The sequence below is a fragment of the Taudactylus pleione genome, unplaced genomic scaffold, assembly GCF_031769625.1.
Source record: "Taudactylus pleione unplaced genomic scaffold, aTauple2 ptg000092l, whole genome shotgun sequence".
In the NCBI taxonomy this organism is placed as follows: domain Eukaryota; kingdom Metazoa; phylum Chordata; class Amphibia; order Anura; family Myobatrachidae; genus Taudactylus; species Taudactylus pleione.
The window spans coordinates 13,642,864-13,667,262 of NW_028284494.1; the positions used below are offsets into that span (position 1 = coordinate 13,642,864).

The following is a 24,399-nucleotide window of genomic DNA, read 5'->3' on the forward strand; positions in this document are numbered from 1 at the left end:
GTATGTTATGTTGTTGACATGGTCAAAATGTTGACATCTAACATGTCAACATATGAATGTCAACGTGATGGCTAGATGTCGGCATTGTGAACATGTTGACATTATGGCAATTGCTGACACGTTACAAGTCAACATTGTACATGCCGACAAGATGAACATGTCGACATGCACTCTGTTCACATACTGTACATTGTGTAGTTAACATACTGTATGTCGACCTTTTAGCCACTGACATACTGTAAGTGCCCCAATCAGATATCCAGTATAAAACTAATTAGCATACACACATTTTTACGCTGTCACTGACAGGGGCAGCACTGTTACTATAATACTTATCACTGAAGAAATCTAAGCAACTGCTACATTGTGTATCATTGCCTGGCGAGCTGGTAACACGGGTGTTCAGCTACTGAGCTACAGTATAAGGATGTTTGGTAAAAGAGGATGTAGCAGTATGATGACATAGAGGAGAGTGTGTCACCCTCAACACTACACTACATCGCTCACTGTGACCACACTACATCCGTGCTGGGGGCTGGGTGCTGAGACCAGGAAGCTGCGCTACGTGCAGGTCCCAGTAGTGTGTGAGTAGCCGGTACTGTCCCAGCTCACAGATTGCAGCATCACCATGCGGCTCTCCCTCCCCAGCATCCTGCTTGTCCTCTGCGGGCTCCTGTCTGTGGCTTCCCCGGGCATCACCCCCAACACTGCAGGTAAGTGTCCCCCTAATCCCGCACACTGTCTGGCCGACCTTGTGGGGAGCACTGACCTTGACGAGCAGGAGGACGAGCTGCTACTGGGGACATAGTGCTCTTACTGTGGGTACACTATGGGCAATATATAACCATGATTATGTAATTTATGAATTATGCTACATCTGTCTGTCTGTCTGTCTGTCTCTCTCTCTCTCTCTATCTATCTCTATATTATCTATATATCCCATACTATATTAGGTATGTATGTTTTTATCTATCTTAGCATTATTATAAGGATACAGTTGCCTGAATTACCATGGGAGAATGGAGGTAATTATAGAGCTGCCAAAGGAAGATTGATTTGTTCAGCATATTGGGGGAAGGGGATACCTGCGACCGCTCTCCTCTTACACCACTGGGACTATAGTCTCCATAATAACATGAACATTTTCATCACGTTATATAAAGCATATAAATTTATTGGAAGCAAGCTCTTCATTATATCGGTCTCACCCTCACCTGCTGAAATATCTATCTATCTATCTATCTATCTATCTATCTATCTATCTATCTATCTATCTATCTATCTATCTATCGTGAGATAAATGTGATAAGTGAGGGACATCTGAGTGCGAGTGGTCACTCCTGGGGCGGATGCTCTATACTGAAAAATGCGTTGAAACCTCTGATAATGCAGATTTTGGAGGTTTGACCACAATCACCAAATGCATCAAGTTCCAGAAAGAGAAACTTTTTCAGAGCGTGTTACTGATAGGCAATGCCATCTATAGATGGTGTTGCCTAATAGAGGCCTATGGACTTCTTATTGGAGACTTCCCCGAGAGGAAGCCAATAGGATCAGTGGCGTAACTACTGCCCCCGCAGCCCCCGTGGCGGCTTGGAGGCGCTGGGTAGCTTGGGGGCGACGGGGGCAGTAGTAGTAACTACGGAGGGTGCAGGGGGTGCGGCCGCACCCCCTGCACCCTCCATCTGCCGGGCACCCGCTGAGTGTGTTACCAGCGGGCGCCCGGCTCCTATTCAAACCCCCGGCAGCAGCCGGAGGACGGAGCTCCCTCCGTCTTCCGGTTCCCGCAGGGCACTATGGGAGTGACGTAATGACGTCACTCCCATAGTGCCAAGGAGCGGACGTTGGGGACGGAGCTCAGGAGTGAGCTCCATCTTCCGGGTCCCGCAAAGCACTTTGGGAGTGACGTAATGACGTCACTCCCATAGTGCTGAGGAGCGGACGCCAGGGTATGGACGGCAGCAGCACTGGAGCGGGGATAAAGGTAAGTGTTTGTGTTTTTTTCTTTTGTGTGTGTGTTTGTTTGTGTACGCGCGGAGGGGGGGAGCAAATACAGGGGGCTAACTACAGGCGGCTAACTACAGGCGGCTAACTACTAGAAGGGACACTACAGGCGGCTAACTACAGGGGGCTAACTACAGGGGGTTAACTTCTAGAAGGGGCACTACAGGCGGCTAACTACAGGGGATTATTACAGGGGGCTAACTACAGGGGGCTAACTACTAGAAGGGGCACTACAGGCTGCTAACTACAGGGGGCTAACTACAGGGGGCTAACTACAGGCGGCTAACTACTAGAAGGGGCACTACAGGGGGCTAACTACTAGAAGGGGCACTACAGGGGCCCTGCATAATGGGCACTACTACAGGGGGCATTGCATAAGGGGCACTACTACAGGGGGCATTGCATAAGGGGCACTACTACAGGGGACATTGCATAAGGGGCACTACTACAGGGGACATTGCATAAGGGGCACTACTACAGGGAACATTGCATAAGGGGCACTACTACAGGGAACATTGCATAAGGGGCACTACTACAGGGGGCATTGCATAAGGGGCACTAATACAGGGGACATTGCATAATGGGCACTACTACAGGGGACATTGCAAAAGGGGCACTACTACAGGGGGCATTGCATAAGGGGCACTACTACAGGGGGCATTGCATTTTGGGGCACAACTACAGGGGGCACTGTATAAGGGGCACTAATTTGATACACAGTTTACAGGTTATAAACTATGTTCCCAATAATCTGGTTCTACACGGACATAAAAACTGTGCAACCTGTCTTGAGCTGAGGTGACGGACTGGCAGGAGCAGAAAGGAGGGTTGGTGAAGTAGATCTGTCAGGGTGGGATGTAATGGGCATAATGTGTATTTGGCATTACTGTGTGCACAATGTGCTATTAGGGGCATTACTGTGTGGCATAATGTGTAAGGGGCATTACTGTGTGGCATAATGTGTTGTATGTGGCATTACAGTGTGGCATAATGTGAAATAGGGGCATTACAGCATGGCATAAATTTGTTATAAGCACTTTACTGTATGTCATTATGTGTTATATGTGGCATTATTGTGTGGGATGTGTAAGGGGCATTGCTGTGTGGCATAATGTGTTGTAAGGGGAACTCCGGTGTGGCATAATGTGTTGTAAGGGGCATTCCGGTGTGGCACACTGTGTTATAAGTGGCATTACTTAGTGTGTCATAATGTGTAAGGCACGTTGCTGTATCATGTAACCACACACCTTAAACTTAGTCTTTGGGTGTGTTTGATCTTTGGGGGGGGGGGCACCTGAAACTTTTTTTGGCATGGGGGAGCAAAATTTATAGTTACGCCACTGAATAGGATCACTTCCAGGGATCACGCATGCGCTGACCGATGGCCATGCATTCACAGAAGGACTCCCAGGGCATAAACCCGGAAATCCTCACACCGCAAAGGTCAGCTCTAACCGGAAGAGCTGTCCTTTGCTTAAATGTACATGCATACGGCATAACTAAACGCCGCTATATATGCGATTAGTGGTGGGATGCATTGCCTCCATCTGTACAATCACTGCCCCTCCTCCCCAGGTACACACTGATGTATTCTATCTCTTCCACCATCACATACAGTACATACGTGTTTCCGTGTACAACAGACCAAGATTTGAGCACCTTTGAATTTATATTGTGGAGAAGATTAGATTCACTTGTAGTAGCCTCGCACATTGTTTTACCACGGCTAAAGTGACGGCACCAATTCAATGATATAGTCCCGCAATCAGTATCCTGTCTGTATTAGGGTTTACTGTACTTCATTCTGCTTGCCCACTCCGGATGTGCAACAGGCTGTAGAGTTTACAGAGAACAAAACAAACATGCCCAGTGAGCATCAGTTCTTTGGGTAAAAACTAGGGATGTGCAGGCTCGGATAGGTTCGAGTTTGCACGTGGAGTTCGGATTTTTCCCTCCAAAAAAACAGAACTCAGAAAGAGGCAAAACGTCATCTTGCATGGACGAACATCATCATTCCTGGACTTTTGTCCAGGAATGATGATGTTCGTCCATGCAAGATGACGTTTTGCCTCTTTCTGAGTTCCATCCCTGTCAGCTAACAACAGGGCACTGAGGCTACAGCAGGCACAGGATTACCAAACTGGGCAGATGAAGATTGAAAAATGTCACCAGTCTGATGAATCTTGATTTCTGCTACAATATGCAGATGACAGGTCCAGGAATTAAGTGCAAACAGCATGGATCCATCTTACCGTATTTCAACGGTTCAGGCAGGTGGTGGTGATGTAGTGGTGTAAGGAAGTTTTATTGGTACCTATAATGCCATCTGACCTATAATGTCTTTTTAAATGCAACAGCCTACCTGAGTATTGTTGCCAACCATGCATCTCTTTATGACCACAGTCTGCCCATCTTTCGAATGGCAACTTCCAGCAGGATAACGGGCCATGTCATAATGCACAAATCATCTCAGGCTGGTTCCACAAATATAACATTGCTGTACATTATGCTGTAAACTTTTTGACTCTCTACAGCATAACTGTCAACCATTTAACTACCTTCCTTTGTAACAACAGGTATTATCCCATAGAACCAAAGATTTGAACTAGCTATGTACAGGCTTCCACAATATGAGATCTATAGAGTAATATAATAAAGTCCACTAGAAAACAAATGTAGATTGTAGCAGCTGCTGGAATAGAAGGTCATTCAAGTTCTTAAGATTGGTCAAGGAAGCAAAGCGTACTTCATATCAGTGGCGGAACTAGCGGCGGTGCAGCCGGTGGCTTGCACCGAGGCCCGTTGTGGTGCAGGGGCCCATAGCCGCTGCACCCGCCGCAAGTGTCCCCCGGGTCCTACAGTATTTAAGTGTAGTGCAGACTGCAGTAAAATCGGTCTGCACTAAGCAGTAACAAACACACCACCGCCAGCGGCAGCTGCGTGTTTGTTATAGCAGCCAATGAGAGTCAGACAGACTCTCATTGGCTGCTGAGTCCACGGAGGGAGCCGGCTGGAGCTCACTCATGAGCTCCACCTTCCGGCTCCCCCCCCCCACAGCGAGTGATGGGAGAGACGTCATGACGTCTCTCCCATGGTGCAAAGCGGGCCTGGAGGAGCGGACAGCGGCGGTCGTGGCAGGAGCGGGGATTCCGGTCAGTTGGGTGTTGGTTTTTCTTGTGTGTGTGTGTAAGGGGCACTTGCACTGTCCCTTGCACTGCATGGGGGGGTGCTACTGGGGGCATTGTATAGGGGGGTTAGCCGCTACTAGGGACACTATATTGGGGGCCTGCTACTGGGGGCACTGTATAGAGGGGGTGGCCGCTACTGGGGCACTGTATAGGTGGGACTACTACTGGGGGCAATACATAGGAGGGGCTACTACTGGGGGCACTGCATAGTGGGGACTACTACTGGGGGCACTGCATAGGGGGGACTACTACTGGGGGCACTGCATAAGGGGACTCTACTACTGGGGGGCACTACATAGGGGGGACCACTTCTGAGGGCACTGTATAAGGGGCACTGCATAGGGGGACCACTACTGGGGGCACTGCATAGGGGGGCCCAAAGCATATTCTTGCACCTGGGCCCACCACTCTCTAGTTCGGCCACTGCTTCATATCTGTCTGAAATTGCTGTGGTTTCTGAACTGGAAGACAGCAACTATAATACACACACTACCGGTCAAAAGTTTGGGGTCACCCAGACAATTTTGTGTTTTACATGAAAACTGACTTTTATTTATCAAATGAGTTGCAAAATTAATAGAACATATAGTCAAGACATTGGTAATGTTAGAAATAATGATTTTTATTTGAAATAATAATTTTGTCCTTCAAACTTTGCTTTTGTCAAAGACTTCCTTTTGCAGCAATTACAGCAATGGAGACCTTTGGCATTCTAGCTGTTAATTTGTTGAGGTAATCTGAAGAAATTTCACCAATGTCTGTGTTCTTTTGCCCATATGAATCTTTTCCTTTTATTGGCCAGCCTCAGATATGGCTTTTTCTTGGCCACTCTGCCTAGAAGGCCAGCATCCCGAAGTCGCCTCTTCACTGTAGACGTTGACACGTTTTGCGGGTACCATTTAATGAAGCTGCCAGTTGAGGACCTGTGAGGCGTCTATTTCTCAAACTAGAGATGCTAAAGTACTTGTCTTCTTGCACAGTTGTGCACCGGGGCCTACCACTTCTTTTTCTACTATAGTTAGAGCCTGTTTGTGCTGTTCTCTGAAGGGAGTAGTACACACTGTTGTAGGAAATGTTCAGTTTCTTGGCAATTTCTCGCATGGAATAGCCTTCATTTCTAAGAACAAGAATAGACATCGAGTTTCACATGAAAGTTTTCTTTTTCTGGCCATTTGGAGAGTATAGTCGAACCCAGAAATGTGATGTTCCAGATACTCAACTAGCTCAAAGGAAGTTTTATAGCTTCTCTACTGAGCAAACCCATTTTCAGCTGTGCTAACATAATTGCACAAGGGTTTTCAAGGGTTTTCTAATCATCCATTAGTCTTCTAACACATTTAGCAAACACAATGTACCATTAGAACACTGGAGTGATGGTTGCTGGAATTGGGCCTCTATGCACCTATGTAGATATTCCTTTAAAAACCAGACGTTTGCAGCTAGTATAGTCATTTACCACATTAACATTATATAGAGTGTATTTCTGATTAATTTAATGTTATCTTCATTGAAAAAAACAGTGCTTTTCTTTAAAAAATAAGGACATTTCTAAGTAATCCCAAACTTTTGGAAGGTAGTGTATGTAGGGATTAGATTCTGACCTTAGTGCTAATAGATGAGAAAGAAAATTAAAAGTATATCTAGAAATAAGTATTATCATTGAAGAACTTGTAGTTTATCTGGACCTTTATTTTTTTAAATTGTGCAGGTAAAGTCTCCTGTGGCATAATTGGAACTTACTAAGGTTTATACTAGAAGGACACTGTAAAGTTCTTATATTAAGAGCAGCATGATTTTCTGCTACTACATGCAGTAAGCATTGCCGGGAGGCTCCTTTCCCGCTCTGCTGCACTGGCCATGTTGTTTACTAATATGTGATTCCCGGCCACACTCTGCACCAGCAATGTAGCTTCCTGCTCTGTGAGTCCCGGCATCTTCTCCCTTCACCTCTGCTGCTGGGGTCACCTACCCCTCTGACCCTAAGCACCTTCAGTCATATACGCCTTCATTTAAAATACTATCATACTGTAGCTGGGACTCAAACATGTCACCTTACGATTTGCAGTCAGACACCTTACCAAGATAGCAATTTGCTGCTACAAGTAAATCGGTGAAGCTACTTCACATTCTTAGTAATTTAAAATACAGTCATACCTGGGATTCAAACCTAGCACCTCATACTTTGCAGTCAGTCACCTTCCCAATTGAGCCATTTGCTAAGACAATAAAAGTCTGTAAATGTTAACTATATGAAGCTAAAGCACAGTCTCATTACTTTAAAATACAGTTTCACCTAGGATTCAAACCTATCACCCCAAACTATGGAGTCAACACTTTACCAATGGAGTCATTTGCATTTGCTTTGGAAATTATTTGAATGCTAACTATATGAGGGCGCAAATTTATAGTTTACAGTAGGGCACCAAATACCCTAGCACTGGCCCTGGTGACACCTCTGCTTTTTCATGGTTCAATGTAAACAAACTTTGCTTAATGCACAAAATGATCCATATAATAAGCAAGAAAGCGTGTCTGTCTGTCCACCTGTTTGTCCTTTATGCATGGCCCAAATTTTGGAACTAGCTCCACCACATTTGGCATGGTGGTGTAGTTTGACCAGGATAGGTTTTTTGCCTAGGTTTGAACGCCTCCAGTGCCACACACTGTCACACAATCTCTAAAAATGGGGACATTCTTAAATTACACAGATTCTGGGGCTGGCTTCAGTGGAAACTGACCTTCTGCCAAAAACCTGTGAGATAGCTACAAAAGTATTTTTTTAACCTCAAACTGAGCAAACATGATGACTCATGCAAGTTCATATTAAATCCAGAGCCTCCGTGTTTGCATGCAAGGGCATAACTAGAACTTTGTGGGCCACATAGCAAGATCTTAAAAGGGCCGTTCCAGAGGTAAAAAAAACCCACATACATTTGCCCCCATACAGAGTCCATTTGGGTTATGCCACACAGAGCCAATTCAGGTTATGCCACACAGTAGTACCCCTTATACACATTATGCCATGCAGTAGTAGTGCCCCTTACACATTATGCCACACAGTAATGCCCCTTACACATTATACCACACAGTAATGCCCTTTACAGATTATGCCACATAGTAATAGTGCCCCATAAAACACATTATTCCACACAATAGTAGTGCCGCTTGCATATTATGCCTCCCTCAGCAACTCACCTCCCAGTGCCACTCCAGCAGCCTCTCGTCTCCCCATGTGTGCCATCAGCAGCCAGCAGGTGTGGATTTGGGGCCGGGCTGGCGCACCGACAGGCAGCGGCAAACATGGACAGACAGCGCCGGTGCAATTTGAATCTGGTGCCAGTCAAGCCAATCAGGAGCCGCCACTGCTGATTGGCTTCCAGTCCGCGAGCTCTGATTGCCTTGCAACCAGTGGCGCTGTCTCTCCATGACTGCCTGCTAGTGTGCCAGCTGTAATAAGCTGGCGGGTCAGCACCAAATCAACATCGATGACACCCGGGCCCCCCTTGGCGGCCCTGACTGGACTGGCACACCTTTTGTACATGTCTGGGTGCAGGGGTAGCGGCGGGCCACAGAGGCAGCTCAGGCAGCATAGCAACCGCACCCCTTGCACCCACAGTAGTTACACACCTGTTTGCATGCATGTAAGCCAACAGTGGGGTCCTTTTCAGGATCAATGGAATGAGGTTATAGGCAAGGACAATGTAAACAAATAAAAGCTGCAGGTGTACTTCAGGGTCCAGTCTTCAACCCGGGAAACGCCGGGTATCCCAGCTAGTTAAAAATATTTCATAACATAATCTTCAGGCTAAAAAGTAGGGGGAGGGAAAGAACTCTGTTTTTGTGAGCACTCTATGGAAATTTAATTTATTAAAATGTAACTTTTCAAGTATTTCTAAAAAAATTATGGAAAAAGCAACATGGCTATTGCACCAAGCACTTCATAACAAACAAACATAAGTAAATCAAATAAATAAAAAAATTATATTTAGATTTGTAGTTCACCCTGTTTGTCCTAATAGGGACAAACACCAGAGATTATTCAATCAATATGTTCAGAGGTATGAATGCCTCTAGAACCTCATTCATGTGGCAAAATATTAAATGTAATATAATGTATCTTTGGCTTACATAGCCTACTTATTAGTACATCAAGTTTGCCACCTTCTGTGGAATGGAAACAAACATTTAATGTATAGAGAGAAATATTGGAAGGTCAGGGTAGGAGAACTAAACCTCACACTCTGCTGCTCCTCACCTAGCCTATAGCTATCAATGAGGAGTGAGAGATCTGTGGAGGTCAGTTTGCCCTTAGAAACAACAGACTAATGGATACATTCCTCAGTCTTTCATTTCTGCTTGTGGATGTCTTACTATAAGCATCGAACATCCAATGAGATAATTACTTCACTGAGATAGTAACACATTAATAGAGAAATAGATCAGTAATAGACTATTAGTTCCACATATAATGTAATTGGAATGCCTCTTTGAACTTAACAGTATGACGTCTACTGTCCTTAGTAGATCAGACCTTCATGTTCTAATATCTTATACCTTATAATAACCTTTACCGTTGTTTCCAATTCAGGGCCATATTCAATTTGGAAGCGAAAAATCTGTGCTGGACTTTTTCGCTCCACAGCGGAGGTTAGAATGGGGATAAAGTATCGGGCGCGTGCCTGCTTATCCCCGTATTCAATTTAAAAGGAGCGAAAACGGGACCCGGCGAAATTGGATCTGTGAAAAATAACGGGTATTTTTAGGAAATGTGCCTGGGACCCCCCTAAAGATGTCCAGAAATGGAGGATCACTATGGGAACCCCCATTTTTGCCTGCTGAAGGAAGTCGGGGTTTGTAATAGCCGCGGCAGGTGCATATTTGAGGCTATGAAGAAGTGGTGAAGAATAGCACTTAGATTTTTTTGGGGGGAAAAATAACTATTCCTATCAAATTTGGGGTACATGAAAATGGGGGTAAACATTTTTTTTTCAACTTTATTCATCAGAGCATAGAAAAACATTTAGCAGTTTCAGTTGATATTACATATAATATATATCCAACAAACGCATAATAGTACAATGTATATAGCTATAACCTGTTCCCTGGACATGGTCAGCTTGGCTCCCCTCTCTCCTCTCCAAATAATATAATTAGGTGTCTTTCTAATATGAACCTGGAGGATTAAATATGATCGGAGGGTCATTAAGCAATATTCGAGTCTCGTACCATGAAGTGTATCTAAAACAATTGAAAATTTGTTGTTTAATAGATGTGGCTAATGTATCTATGAACCCTTCCCATAATTGGAAAGAAAAAAGTTGTTTTAGCCTCTTTTTTTAAGGTAGATATATTAATTGATGACCAAAACTGTCGTATCAGGGGACATTCCCACATACAATGGACAACATTTGCCTCAACAGCACTGCATTTAGGACAATTACCATTGTCCGATGCTCCCATCACAAACCTACGGTGGGGAGAAATATGGCCACTATGGTAAATATTGTGAAACATCTCCCTGTATATACTTGCTGAGAGTATAGATTGAGAATAAGAAAGTGAATTCAATAGTTTATCTATATATAAGTGAGGGAATAGCTTTGACCAAGAAGAAAGACCCGTAGTTATTTTTTCATGATCCACTGGGGGATGAAGAATTTTGTAATGTAGCGATATCGTCCCTCCTCCTCCCATAGGACGGGCTAATAAAAGATCTAGAGAGTTAGACCAGTCCGAAGGTGAGAACACCCTAATTACCGAGCTTACATATTGTTGAGCTTGATGGATCGCCCCATAAGTGGGATTGAGGTAGTGTATATTTAGAAGAAACGGTTCACGAGTCTCAGTGTCAACCAGCGCATGGATCCACAAAATCTCTCCCCTTTCCCAAGAATTAAAGGGCCATGAAGCAGTACCATTTTGAAATTCGGGACTGAGTATTAACCACTTGCCTGGCACGGTCGTATCAGATACGACCATACCAGACTGGGCTTTCCCTGACATGGTCGTATCTGATACGACCAGTCAGAAATGGCCACTAGGCGGCTATGGGAAGTTAATCTTCCCACTGCCACCTATATCAGAGGGACCTTCTGCTCCCTCTACATCCGCGGCTCTCCCTCCTTTGTGTCCCGATCACTGCTGGCCACAGTGATTGGGCACCGTCAGCACCCCCCTCCCGGCGAACTTCCATGGGCTAGCAACTTCCAGCAGCCAGGGCTTATGTAGCCGTGGCTGCTGCGGTGACCCGATCACTGTGGCCAGAAGTGATCGGGCAGCCGGACCCACCCCTTCAGTAAGAGGCAGCAGCGGCGCCTTTGGTAACCGCCGCTCTGCTCTGTATCCGTGCCGCTAGCGGGACACCCTTCCGCTCCGGCTCTACAGTGATCACTATGTGATCACTGTTGTATAGGAGCAGCAGCGGCGGCTGTGGTAGCCGCCACTCTGCTCTGTATCCGGGCCGCCAGCGGGACATCCTCCCGCTGCGGCTCCGGCTCTACAGTGATCACTATGTGATCACTGTTGTGCAGGAGCAGCAGCGGCGGCTCTGGTAGCCGCCGCTCTCCTATGTTCAGGGCCACTCCCTCCGGCCTCAGCAGCTCCTCCTCCTCCCTAATTATGCCAGTTTGTATAAGGGCCAGGCCATAATATATATATATATATATATATATATATATATATATACACACACACACATATACATACACACACATATATATATATTTTATATGTATATATAAATATATATATATATATATATATATATATATATATATATATATATATATATATATAATCGATAGATATCACAGAGCCTCTGATTTGGAATGGCAACCGACCATCGATGGTTTGTAAACCATCGATAGTCTGACTGAAGACAAGTGGTTTGCCATTGCTGATGGCCATCAATGTTACACCATCGATGGCAACCCTCAATCGATGTTTCCGAAACATCGGTAGTTGTGGTCTACACAGATTTCCTCGACCAGTCGCTAAACAATTGATGGCTTTTAACGATGGTTGAACCATCGATGGTACAGCTGTCAATGGCCATCACTGCAGTATAACATACAAATTGCTATTTTTATGGTATACTGTCTTTTAAAAAAATAGTTTTAATATAAAATAGTGGTGGATAAGTTTAAAATTATGTTCTTGACCTAATTCAATCATAAAAGAAATCGACAATTTTGGAGCGGTTTTTGGAAAAAGAATTCGTCAGTTAAGTGGTTAATGGGAGAAATAAAGAATAGTGACTATTGAGGTTTCTTTGTTTTCGTGTGAATTGCCATACTTGCCAAGCCGACACTAGGAGAGGGTTGCGAATAACTTCTTCTGGCAATTCCTCTTTGTGAAGTAAACATTTTTTTAAGTCCCTAAAATGATTTTAAAAAATTCAGCAAAAATGCACTTGCCACTACTCCCACAATGAAGAAAACACCTGCCGTATACTTTAAATTGGCTATTTTAGAAGTGTGTTCCCTAATTTTTTTTTTTACCCCCAAAATTAAAGTTAATTTTTTGGGGTGTCCCGATTTTTTTTTTCTTAATTACTTTTTTTGACACAGTTTATTTTTAAATGACATTCCCAGGGGTGCAGGCTATTTTTTTTAAGCTTGTACCCCTAAACCCCAATTTTGCACTTTTTTTCGCCACCTATTTTCGCCACCTATTTTCAAAGACTTTTCGAACCTGCGAAAAGTCTTTGAAATTGAATACGGGGATAATTAAAACAGGCGAAAATGAAGTCATCGGCGATACATTTTCACAGATTCCGACATTTCGCTTCAAATTGAATATGGCCCTCAGTTTGGAATCAATAGGCACAATATACTCTCTTGAAAATATAAAACGGAACTGTTTATTCGCAGTCTCTTGCCCTTAATTACTCCTCAAATGCACTATACGTCTTTTCTTATAATATAGTACAGGTGTAATACACATCCATCTAGTACTGTATGATAAGAAAAGAGGCATAGTGCATTTGAGGAGTAACTTGTAGACGTTATAAGTTCAAAGAGGCATCCAATTATATTATATGTGGCACTAATAGTCTATTACTGATCTATTTCTCTATTGGGGCTCTATTTATTAACATTATTTTTACTAAAATAAAGTGAAAAAGGGTGTTTTTACACCCTTTTCACATTATTTTAGTATCACCTAAAGTTACTACAGGGCAATTGGAGTAGAATTCATAACATTCTACTCCAACCCATAATTATCACTTATTTTAAGTAAGCAGATCGCATTTCCCATAATTGTAATGGGAAATGTGATCTGGCCAAAGTTACTAAAAATAAATTGTGAAGAAATACCGGGGAAAGCCCTGTGATAATAACGCCACCTGGAGGTGGCGTTATCCAGGGTCTCCCCGGTTACCGGACTCCTGCTCTGTTCTAACGGGCAGAGCAGAGCCGGCCCCAGTGATCAGCTGTGTGGACCACACGCTGACCTCTGCTAAAAAAACAAACAAAAAAAACCCCAAAACAAACTTACCGGAGTCCAGGGACCGGAGATCAGGGCTCCAGTGATGTCCTCCCTCCGGTCAGCTAGTCTCCCAGCCTGCACTGGTGCCCGGTTGTCACCTGACCGAGTTCCAGTGCAGTATGGGATGTCAGCTGACCGGAGCGATGGAGGACATCACCGGGGTCCGTGATAGCGGTGGGGGTGGAGCTTAGTGCCAGGGGCAGGGCTTAGCGACGGTCGGTCGGCGCATGCATCGGCACTTGTCACGGTATTGCGAAAATACCGTGATAAGTGTGCGGAAGGGATTCGCAAGGACAGAGCTTTATTGCAAGCTCTGTCCCTGCAAGGGATTTGTAGTAAATCCCTGTGATATTGCCTGAATTCGCAGTCGAATTCAGTCGGTAATATCACACTACGATCTGCATTACAAATGCGGATTGTAGTAAATGGAGCCCTTAATGTGTTGCGATCTCAGTGGAGTAATTCTCTCATTGGATGTTCAATGCTTATAGTAAGACATCCAAAAGCAGAAATGAAAGACTGAGGCATGTATCCATTAGTCTGTTGTTTCTAAGGGCAAACTGACCTCCACAGATCTCACAGAGACTCCTCATTGATAGCTATAGGCTAGGTGGGGAGCAGCAGAGTCTGAGGTTTAGTTCTCCTACCTTGACCTTCCAATATTTCTCTCTATACATTAAATGTTTGTGTCACAATTGGTGTCTGCGAGTTACCTGTCTCAGGTGGTGATCGGGTTTCAACGGAGGCCGGCATGACTGAAATCACAGATAATGTAGATAGCTCTATTTACAAGACTTGTGTAGCAGTGAAAACTGCCTTTGATGATAAATGACAGGAACTGGAGGGACCGGACTGGGACCGGCAGGAAGACTTGTTGAATTGAACTGATGAACTAAGAACTTGACTCTGGACTGGAACAATGTGGATAGAACTGATGAGCTTGGAACTTGACTCTGGACTGGAACAACGTGGACTGAAGGGAAGTCAGGTAATGCTGAGATGAGGGCTAAACAGGGTAATCTGGAATTTCTATGACAAAGGCTGGAACTCAGGTGCAGGCTGGATTGGATAATAGGGAATAACAGGTTTCAGGAAGGAATGGGTAGGTTTGGGAATTTTAGGTTCAGGGAGGGAGTAGGTAGGTAAAAGGGGCAGGAGTTGATCCACAGCAGGAAGCAGGTTTACAGAGTGCCAGGGACCAACCAGGAGTAGGACTGGCAGCAGAGCACAGGCCAGGTATTGCTGTAACAGGACGACTGCATGCCAGGTATTACTGTAGCAGGTTTTCGGGATGCACCAGGGGTTGCTGTAAGCAGATTTACTGGATTGCCAGGTTTAGCTGTAGCAGGTTTTCTGGAAGCACCGGGGGTTGCTGCCAGCAGATTTACTGGATTGCCAGGTACAGCTGTTACAGGTTTTCTGGATTGCACCAGGGGTTGCTGTAGCAGGTTTCAGGGATATACTTGAATGCAGAAACAGCATGACCCATACACCACGGGAAGACGAAATGTTCAGGCCCAGAATGCTATCAGGAGAAGATATATATACCATGGGTCTGGCAGCAATTGGTGGATACGGACAGGTGGTCTGGTAGTAGCATTCTGAGTGGTGGAAGGCACAACATGCAGAGGGAGTATTCATCTCTGCAGCGCTGAGAATCAGAACCACACCTGTGATTCCAATCAGGGCTAGCAGTGCTCACAGACAGAGGAGAGACCAGGTGCAATAATCAGAGCAAATCCTCCAGGCAAATTACACACACAGATCCATGGGGCAGCTGACAGGGGTAAAGCTGGCCACACACTAGACCAACTTACATCCAACCAGCCAACTTGTTGATTGGTTGGAATGAAAACCTGGTGAGGTATGAAAGCAAATGACAATCAGCAATTTGTTCCCAAATGCCGGAAAATGGACAAAAACTGTTGTTTGAACAAATTGTTTAGATCAAACATTTAACAAACTTGTCTGACCGACCATTTTCATCTGTTTTCTGGCATTTAGGAGCAAATTGCTGGTCATCAGTTACTCCCATACGTTACCAGATTTTCATTCCAACCAATCAACTAGTTGGCTGGTTGGACAGATAATCTTTAGATGTGTGGCCAGCTTTAGTCTCAAGGCAAAAAGGTGACAACTAGACAGGGTCGTGACAGTTTGTTTCCATTCCACAGAAGGTGGCAAACTTGATATACTAATAGTAGGCTATGGCCCTGATTCAGAGCCGGACGCTCTGACTAGAGCTCTCGCTCTGAATCAGGGCCGTCCTAGTTCAATTTGGAGCGGCCTTTTGGACGCTCGCATAGCTGTGGGTTACCACCCACAGCTTATGCGAGCGTCCATGATGATGGTCGCGATGGTCCTGCGGTAGGGTCTCGCTGCCGCAAGCCCTGGAGTGATTTTGGCTCTATCAGAGCCAAAATCACTCCCACTGACATCACTAGTGATGTCAGTGGGGCTGGACCCAGACGGTAGGCGTTCCCATGGGAACGCCTCCGTCTGGCAACCACGCCCCCGGCACGCCCTCCAAAGGGGGCATGCTGTCACTCACCATCGACAGCACGACCCCTTTGGTGCGAGACCCGGAGCGACAGCGTGGTTGTCGCTATCCGGGTCTCGCGCATGCGCACGACGGAGCTCCCACCGTCGTGCGCATGCGCATTTGGGTACCATCGACCCGCTTGCGAGCGTCCTGTGCTCGCAAGCGTGTCTGAATGAGACCCAATGTAAGAAAATTATACTTTATATTACATTTAATATTTTGCCACATGAATGAGGTTCAAGAGGCATTTATACCTCATACCTCTGAACAGAGCCGTAGCTAGACTTTTTGATGCCCTGTGCCAGAAAGAGCATTGGCGCCCCCCTCATTTTTCAAAGGGATATAATGCAACCAAAAAAGGCGAATGGACTCATGGGGAAGGGACCGGGAAGAGATAGGGGAGGCCAGGAGATGCTGGGGATGAAATAAGAGGAAGCTGCAAGTGAGAATGATAATAAACAGAAATTTGACAGGCCCAAACAGCGCCCACTGACCTGTGGTGCCCTGTGGGATGGCATCGGCCTCACTACCCTAGCTACGGCCCTGCCTCTGAACATATTGATTGAATAATCCCTATTAGGACAAACAGGGTGAACTACAAATCTAAATATTAATTGCTTGGTGCAAGTGCTTGGTAATATAGCCAGGTTGCTTTTTCCATAATTTTTTAGAAATACTTGAATAAAAGTTACGTTTTAATACATTTCAATTTCCATAGAGTGCTCACAAAAACAGGGCTCTTTCCCTCCCCCTACTTTTTAGCCTGAAGATTATGTTATGCATTATTTTTAACTAACTGGGTGGCTTTTTAATGTGGACCTTTCAATTTCTGATGGTGATACAATATAGATCCCAGATCTCTGGTGGTGTCAAAACACAAACTCTATGGGTGGGATGCATTACTCATTGCAAGGATAGTGGTGTTTATTAACGCCGTATCCTTGAAAACATCACAAAGGACAGCTCTCCGTGTAAGAAATGTCCTTTGTGATTGAAGGTCTTCCGGGTTTAGAACCTGGGTGTCCTTCTGCGCATGCATCAAGTGACACACGCGCTTTAGGGGGTGCTGGGACGGATCCGATTGGATCCCTCTCAGGGGGAGTTGCAAATAGAAGTTCATAGGCTTTTATTGGATAATACCATCTAAAGATGACGTTGTCCACCACATCCCAGCCCCGGAATGTATCGCATTCCGGAGCTTGGTGCAAAATGCGTTAGTACGCCAAACCTCCGAAAACTTCACTTTCAGAAGTTTGACCACAAAATCTGCATTGCTGCCTAGGATTACCTACCTTTATTTTAAGAAAAGGAACATTTTAGGCTTACTTAGGGCGAGATGTACCAAACCATCTAAAGAGGGCAAGTGGAGAAGTTTTCCATAGTAACCAATCAGTTTGTAGATATCATTTAACAAGTGCATTCTATACAATGAGAGCTAGAGGCTGATTGGTTGCACCTGCCCTCTTTAGAAGGATAGATACATCTCCCCCTAAGTGAGCCTGATATGTACCTTTTAGGTCAATCCTATCCTGGTGTGCATAATGGACATTTTGTAGCTGTAATGCCCTACTAAGATTTTATTTTCTGAAAGACATGGAGAAGTTGAGAAATAATCTGTATAAGCACAAGGAGGACTGTGTAAATTAATCAGGCTTTTAAAGCAGAAACATAATATTGATTTCCCAGGCTGGGACTGGAGGTTAAATTCTAAACACAAGGAGTATTACAGGAACATGAAATGAAATGAATCCAATTTAATGCTTTGTGAATCCTCACCCAGGTCCGGATGTTACAGCGCAGACGCCTGTGAAAAATGATGATGGCGATCTTGACATTGCTGTAGTAAAACACAGCATATCCATTCCAGGTAAAATGCGCGTTTATATCAATGTAATCCATGCATCAGATATAGCTCCCTTATCGGGCTCAGATTGCGGTCACAGCTAGTTCGTATCAATCTGTTTTTTATAATGAATAATGTAGACTTTCCACAGGCCGTAATAACACGTTCTGTAAATATCTGAAGATAAAAGAGAGCAAGGGCTATGTTTTAAGTTTAAGTATTAAATTTAATCTTGACAAACTCCGTCTGTAAAATGAAAGAATTGGGATATAGTGTGTATTGTGCGTGTATCATAAATAATTCAAAACTCAATCATTATATAAGCAAACAAATCAATATATTCCAGTCTTCTGTGCTCCTTTCTGTTCCTGGCTATGAAATGAAGTTACATCTATTGTTAATAAAGAACAAAATGTATTTATTTTTTCTTTGTCAGGCTCGTCGCCCCAAGGAATACAAAAGAATATAATTATTGATAGCACAGTTCGTCTGAAGCTGGAATGTAATCTGTCGAACAACTTGCAGATTAATAATGTCACGTGGACACATGGAGAGGAACATATAAGGAGTGACCTTTACATGTACAATAATACCGATAATCAATGGCACACTTCTTATGAGTGAGTATTAAGGGCCTGATTCAGACCCGCTCGCAAGCGGGTCGATGGTTGTGCATTGCGCACGTGCGGCGTGCGCAAGCCCCGTAGCGAGTGACAAATTCACTCGCTCTGGGACTTGCAACAAACGGGGCGGCTGTCGATGTTGCTCGACATCAACATTGTTTATTTATTTGTTTATTAAGTGATCTATATAGCGCACACATATTCCGCAGCGCTTTGCAGAGAATATTTAGTCCGACACTTTAGTTCCTGCTCCAATGGAGTTTATACTCTCTATTCCCCACTACGTACACACACATATGTATAAGCACGCTAGCATGTGTCAGAAGTCAATGAATCTACCAGTATCATTTTGGATTGTGGGAAGAAACCAAACCACCCAGAGAAAACCCACGCAAGCATGAGGAGAACATACAAACTCCACATAGGTAGTGTCTTGGTGGGCATTGACAGGGGTGTCGAGAGGGGGGAGGGAGCGGGTACTAATTGCCCGGGCTTGCTGGAGGGGCCCGGCACCACTCTCCTTCCCTCTTACGTCACAGCAGCCCAGCACACACTGCTGTGTGCTGGGCTGCACTGGGAGACTGCTCGCAGCTGCTAAAGCAGCAGCTGGAGCAGTCTACTATGCCTATGGGGGGAGCAATTATGCTGATTGCACCCCCTATTGGCTGTGCGCCAGGCTAAGGGCCACACATTGCCCCCCCTCCCGTGATTAGGCCACGCCCCCTGTTACCTGGGCCCGCCACGGCTGTCGGCGGCCCTGGGCATTGAACCCAAGACCTCTTTACTGGGATGCAGCAAGCCAACCATTGCGCCATCGTGCTCAGTTCACATGTGAACTTCTGCTTTTTGAGCAGATGTACAGAACATTTACTACTGTGTGAACAGCACAAAGGCTAAACCAGTTTAATTAAATGGAGGTAAGATAGAATATTTAGTGTCCCCCTACAGGGACCTAACCCTGCACCATTAGTCTGCATAGTAAGATTTGTGGGGTGGGATACTGGTCCATGCTCTCTAGGCCACCTCTGTGTGATGCTTCTGCCAGTGTATGATGTGTGGTGGCTACAAGGTCCCCCTCAATGGGATCTGTGGCCATCTGCCTAGTAATTCCACCACTCACTATACACTGCACATTTTTTTCCATAATATGGGGCTAATTCTTAGTTGGGAGCAAAGCAAAAAAAAGTAACATTGCACCCGTACAAACCATGCTGCAATGCAAGAGGAGCAAATAATGTTGAGGTTTGTTTGCATGCAGGGTAAATACTGGCTGCTGTTGCATGCAGCCCACAAATACTGGACAGCTTTATGTTTACACTGCAATTTACAGTTGAGCTCGGACACGCCCCTCTCTCATCTACATCTTTGCACATTTTGCATCTTATCCACCTGCAGTGCTACATGGTTTTACCAAGGTGCACAGTTACTTGCTGTTTTTTGCATTGTTTCCAACTCAGAATGAGCCCCTAAAAGTGGAGTATCCTGAGCCCCCCCCCCCCCCCACCCCAGGCCATGGTCAGTTTAACAATGGGGCGGGTGGATCTACAGCTCTAGACCATCACATAAAAATAGGCCTATCATGGAAGCATGATGATGACCAGGTGCCTATCTAGCCACACAGTCAGTCATAAATCACAGAGCTGGCCATACACCAGACCAACTTTCCTCCAAACTTCCAACTAGTAATCTGGTAATGTAAGGGAGAAAGTGACAATCAGCAATTTGCTCCCAAACACAAGAAAACACGAAAAAGGTCGTTCAGGCAAGTTGGTTAAATCTGTTTGATTTAAATAAAACTTGTCTGAAAAACAGCTTTTATCTGTTTTCCAGGATTTGGGAGCAAATGGCTGATCGTTATTTGCTCCCATGCATTACCGGATTTTCATATTCACGCAGCCCTGGCTAAAGCTCCTCCCGTTATCAGTATAGGTCCTTGAACATTTTCAGCCCCAGGCCCATGTGGCCCTTAATCCATGTTGTTGTGGATTGTAGCTGGATGCTGTGCTGTTGATTGTAGTTGGTTGCTGTGCTGTGTATTGTAGCTGGTTGCTATGCTGTTGCTGTGGATTGTAGCTGGCTGTTGTGCTGTTGCTGTGGATTATATCTGGTTGCTGTGCTGTTGTTGCGGATTGTAGCTGGTTGTTGTGCTTGTGAATTGTGGCTGGTTGCTGTGCTGTTGTTGTGGATTGTAGCTGGATGCTGTGCTGTTGTTGTGGATTGTAGCTGGTTGCTGTGCTATTGTGAATTGTAGCTGGTTGCTGTGCTGTTGTTGTGGATTGTAGCTGGATGCTGTGCTGTTGTGGATTGTAGCTGGTTGCTGTGCTGTGGATTATAGCTGGTTGCTATGCTGTTGCTGTGGATTGTAGCTGGCTGTTGTGCTGTGCTGTTGCTGTGTATTGTAGCTGGTTGCTGTGCTGTTGCTGTGGATTGTAGCTGGTTGCTGTGTTGTGCTGTGGATTGTAGATGGTTGCTGTGCTCTGGATTGTAGCTGGTTGCTGTACTGTGGATTGTAGCTGGTTGCTGTGGACTGTAGCTGGTTGCTATGCTGTGCTGTTACTGTGGATTGTAGCTGGTTGCTGTGCTGTGGATTGTAGCTGGTTGCTGTACTGTTGCTGTGGATTGTAGCTGGTTGCTGTGCTGTGGATTGTAGCTGGTTGCTGTGCTGTTGCTGTGGACTGTAGCTGGTTGCTATGCTGTGCTGTTGCTGTGGATTGTAGCTGGTTGCTGTGCTATTGCTGTGGATTGTAGCTGGTTGCTGTGCTGTGGATTGTAGCTGGTTGCTGTGCTGTTGCTGTGGACTGTAGCTGGTTGCTATGCTGTGCTGTGGATTGTAGCTGGTTGCTGTGCTGTTGCTGTGGACTGTAGCTGGTTGCTATGCTGTGCTGTGGATTGTAGATGGTTGCTGTGGATTGTAGCTGGTTGCTGTGCTATTGTTGTGGATTGTAGCTGGTTGCTGTGCTGTTGCTGTGGATTGTAGCTGGTTCACATGCACCCTGAAATCACATATTCATATGAAGTTGACATTAAAATAATATTTAAAGGACAGGTTTGCTTGGGTGAACATTTTGTGGACTAAGGAGGAAATGTATGAAGCCTTCTAAAGGGATTTCTCCTTTGAGCCTATTGATTGAGTATAGATGCACAAATCACAAGCTGCAGACAGCAGGAGGTATTCATAGGAACCTGGTATGAAATACTACAGTAGTACTTCTCTTCCTGGGTACCCCATGGCTGTAGGGGTGGGGGACTTTACATATGAGGTCAGCCAGTTTGGCAGTGAATTAGACTGAGTGAGGTGTACTCTGATTTGCTGTCACACTGACCTTGTACTGAAGTGCTTACTATCAGGTGTTACAGAGGTGAGGTGGATGTGTTAGATGTGAGGGTGTACAAATGAGTTACAGTGGAGGGATGGAGGTAAGAAATGTACTACAGAGGAGGGGCATGGCATGCCCCCTATCTGACGTGGCAACACATCCTTCAAGCCTTGTTATACGCCCGTCAGGACTTTCACAAACTTGAGCTGTACTGTATGGAAAAACTGCAAAGAGGTTCATTGGTTGCTTTAGTAAATTGTATTTTAAATTTTTGAGATACACAATATTTTATTACAGCGCCTACAAATTAGCACAAGCTTCAAATGTGGTTCCTGGCACATATCAGACTGTGCACATCTGGTTAAGGGGATTGACTTTTAAAAATATTTTAACAGCCCTTCAGCCGGCAGATTTGTGTCCTTTTTTGCTGTTGGACATTTTCCCGGTGATTCCAATAGAAGAAATGTTACATTATATGCTGGATTCACAGTTACCTAATAATGAGAATAAGAGAGAGAAAACTATTAAAGAGGTCGGAATAGAGAGAGATAAAAATAATACTGGAATGTAGAATAGAGGGAAAGAGAGAAGGTTAACAGGGGGGGCAGTAAAAGAGTCATAAAAGGACAAAACGTGACAGAGATCCTTGTCTTGGCCAATTTTGGAGATTGTTGTGAGTGACTGCTCAAATCAGACTTAGGGGCATATTCAGTTGGGCGTGAGGTTTAGCGAGAAAAAAACCTTGCTCCCTATTTTGGATTACCGCAGGTATGCACGCTCCCGATACCCGCGGTACCCAATTAAAAAAAAGTGGTCGCAGGGTTTTCAGCTCTCCGGTGGTCTCCTCGGCTCCCAGCAGCTCCCTCTCCAGTGAGAAGAGGGAGGGGAGCTCCCTCTTCTCACTAGAGAGGGGGCTGCTGGGAGTCCCAGGGGCTGCAGGGAGGCACAAGGGCTGCTGGGAGATGTAGTTCTCCCAGCACCCATTACGGGGGGCACACTGACACTAGGGGAACACACACACACACCGGGGGTCACACACACAACACTCATACACACACACCCACTCATACAGACTTACAAACACTCACACTTGACATACTCACCACTGCTGCAGGAGTCTGGGTCCCGACGCTGGATGCAGAAGACAGCACTTCGGAAGGTGACTATTACAGACTAATTAAGCTAATTGGAAACTTCCAATTGCTTAATTAGTCATAAGAAGGGGTGCTGCCGGGGTCCCCGAGCATTTTCCGACCTTTTTTCCTAAAATTATGGATTTTAGGAAAAGTTAGTCGTGCTCTGGAGGGACTCAAAAATAAAACTCTCAGCGCGGGAGGTGCAGGATTTTTGCTATTCTCGCCCCAAATTAAATATGCCCCATAATCATACCAGTTCTATGTAGCCCCAAATCTATACAGCCAGGACACAAAGCACTGCTCCATCAGTATATATATTGGAGTAGTTTCGCTATTCTATGGTAAAATATGGTGACTTTGTCTTTTTATCATAATCTTAATATTTCTATTCATAGATTTGCAGTAACAGATCTGAACCAGACTGGAAACTACAGCTGTATTTTCAATTCTAACACAAAAGTAAAAGGAACGTTTCAAATACATGGTAAGAACACAGTGGCGTAACTATAAATTTTGCTCCCCCATGCCAAAAAAGTTCAAGCCGCCCCCCGCCCAAAAAACAAACACACCCAAAGACGACGTGTAAGATGTGCGGTTTCATGTTCATGATACAGTTATGTGCCTTACACATTATGACACACTAAGTAATACCACTTATAACACATTATGCCCACCGGAATGCTCCAATAACACATTATGCCACACCATAATACCCCTTACAACACATTATGCCACACAGCAATGCACTGTACACATGCCACACAGTGATGCCCTTATAACAAATTATGCCATGCCGTAATGCCTCTATTTCACATTATGCCACATAACACATTATCCCACACAGTAATGCCCCTTATACATTATTCCCCTTATAACACATAATGCCACACAGTAATGCCCCTAATAGCACATTGTGCACACAGTAATGCCCATTACACTTTATGCCACACAATAATGCCCATTACATCCCACCCTGACAGATCTGCTTCATCAACCCTCCTCTCCGCTCCTGCCAGACTGTCACCTCAGCTCAAGACAGCTTGCACAGCTTTTATGTCCATGTAGAACCAGATTATTGGGAACATAGTTTATAACCTATTTAATTAGTGCCCCTTATATAGTGCCCCCTGTAGTTGTGCCCCATATCAATGCTCCCTGTAATAGTGCCCCTTATGCAATACCCCCTGTAGTAGTACCCATTATCCAGGGCCCCCTGTAGTTGTGCCCATAGGCAGTGCCCCCTGTAGCTGTGCCCC

At 45.0% G+C, this 24,399-nt stretch overlaps 1 protein-coding gene across 1 annotated transcript in view; it reads left to right on the forward strand.

The window, feature by feature from the left end:
* The first annotated feature begins 488 nt into the window (after nucleotides 1-488).
* EMB (embigin) overlaps nucleotides 489-24,399 on the forward strand; it is a 42,175-nt gene continuing 18,264 nt past the window's right edge. The window contains exons 1-4 of the mRNA XM_088469495.1: nucleotides 489-713; nucleotides 18,005-18,091; nucleotides 18,504-18,687; nucleotides 23,539-23,627. Of these exons, the coding sequence (XP_088325621.1) occupies nucleotides 629-713; nucleotides 18,005-18,091; nucleotides 18,504-18,687; nucleotides 23,539-23,627 (445 nt within the window). The 5' untranslated portion in view covers nucleotides 489-628. The remainder of the gene's footprint in view (nucleotides 714-18,004; nucleotides 18,092-18,503; nucleotides 18,688-23,538; nucleotides 23,628-24,399) is intronic.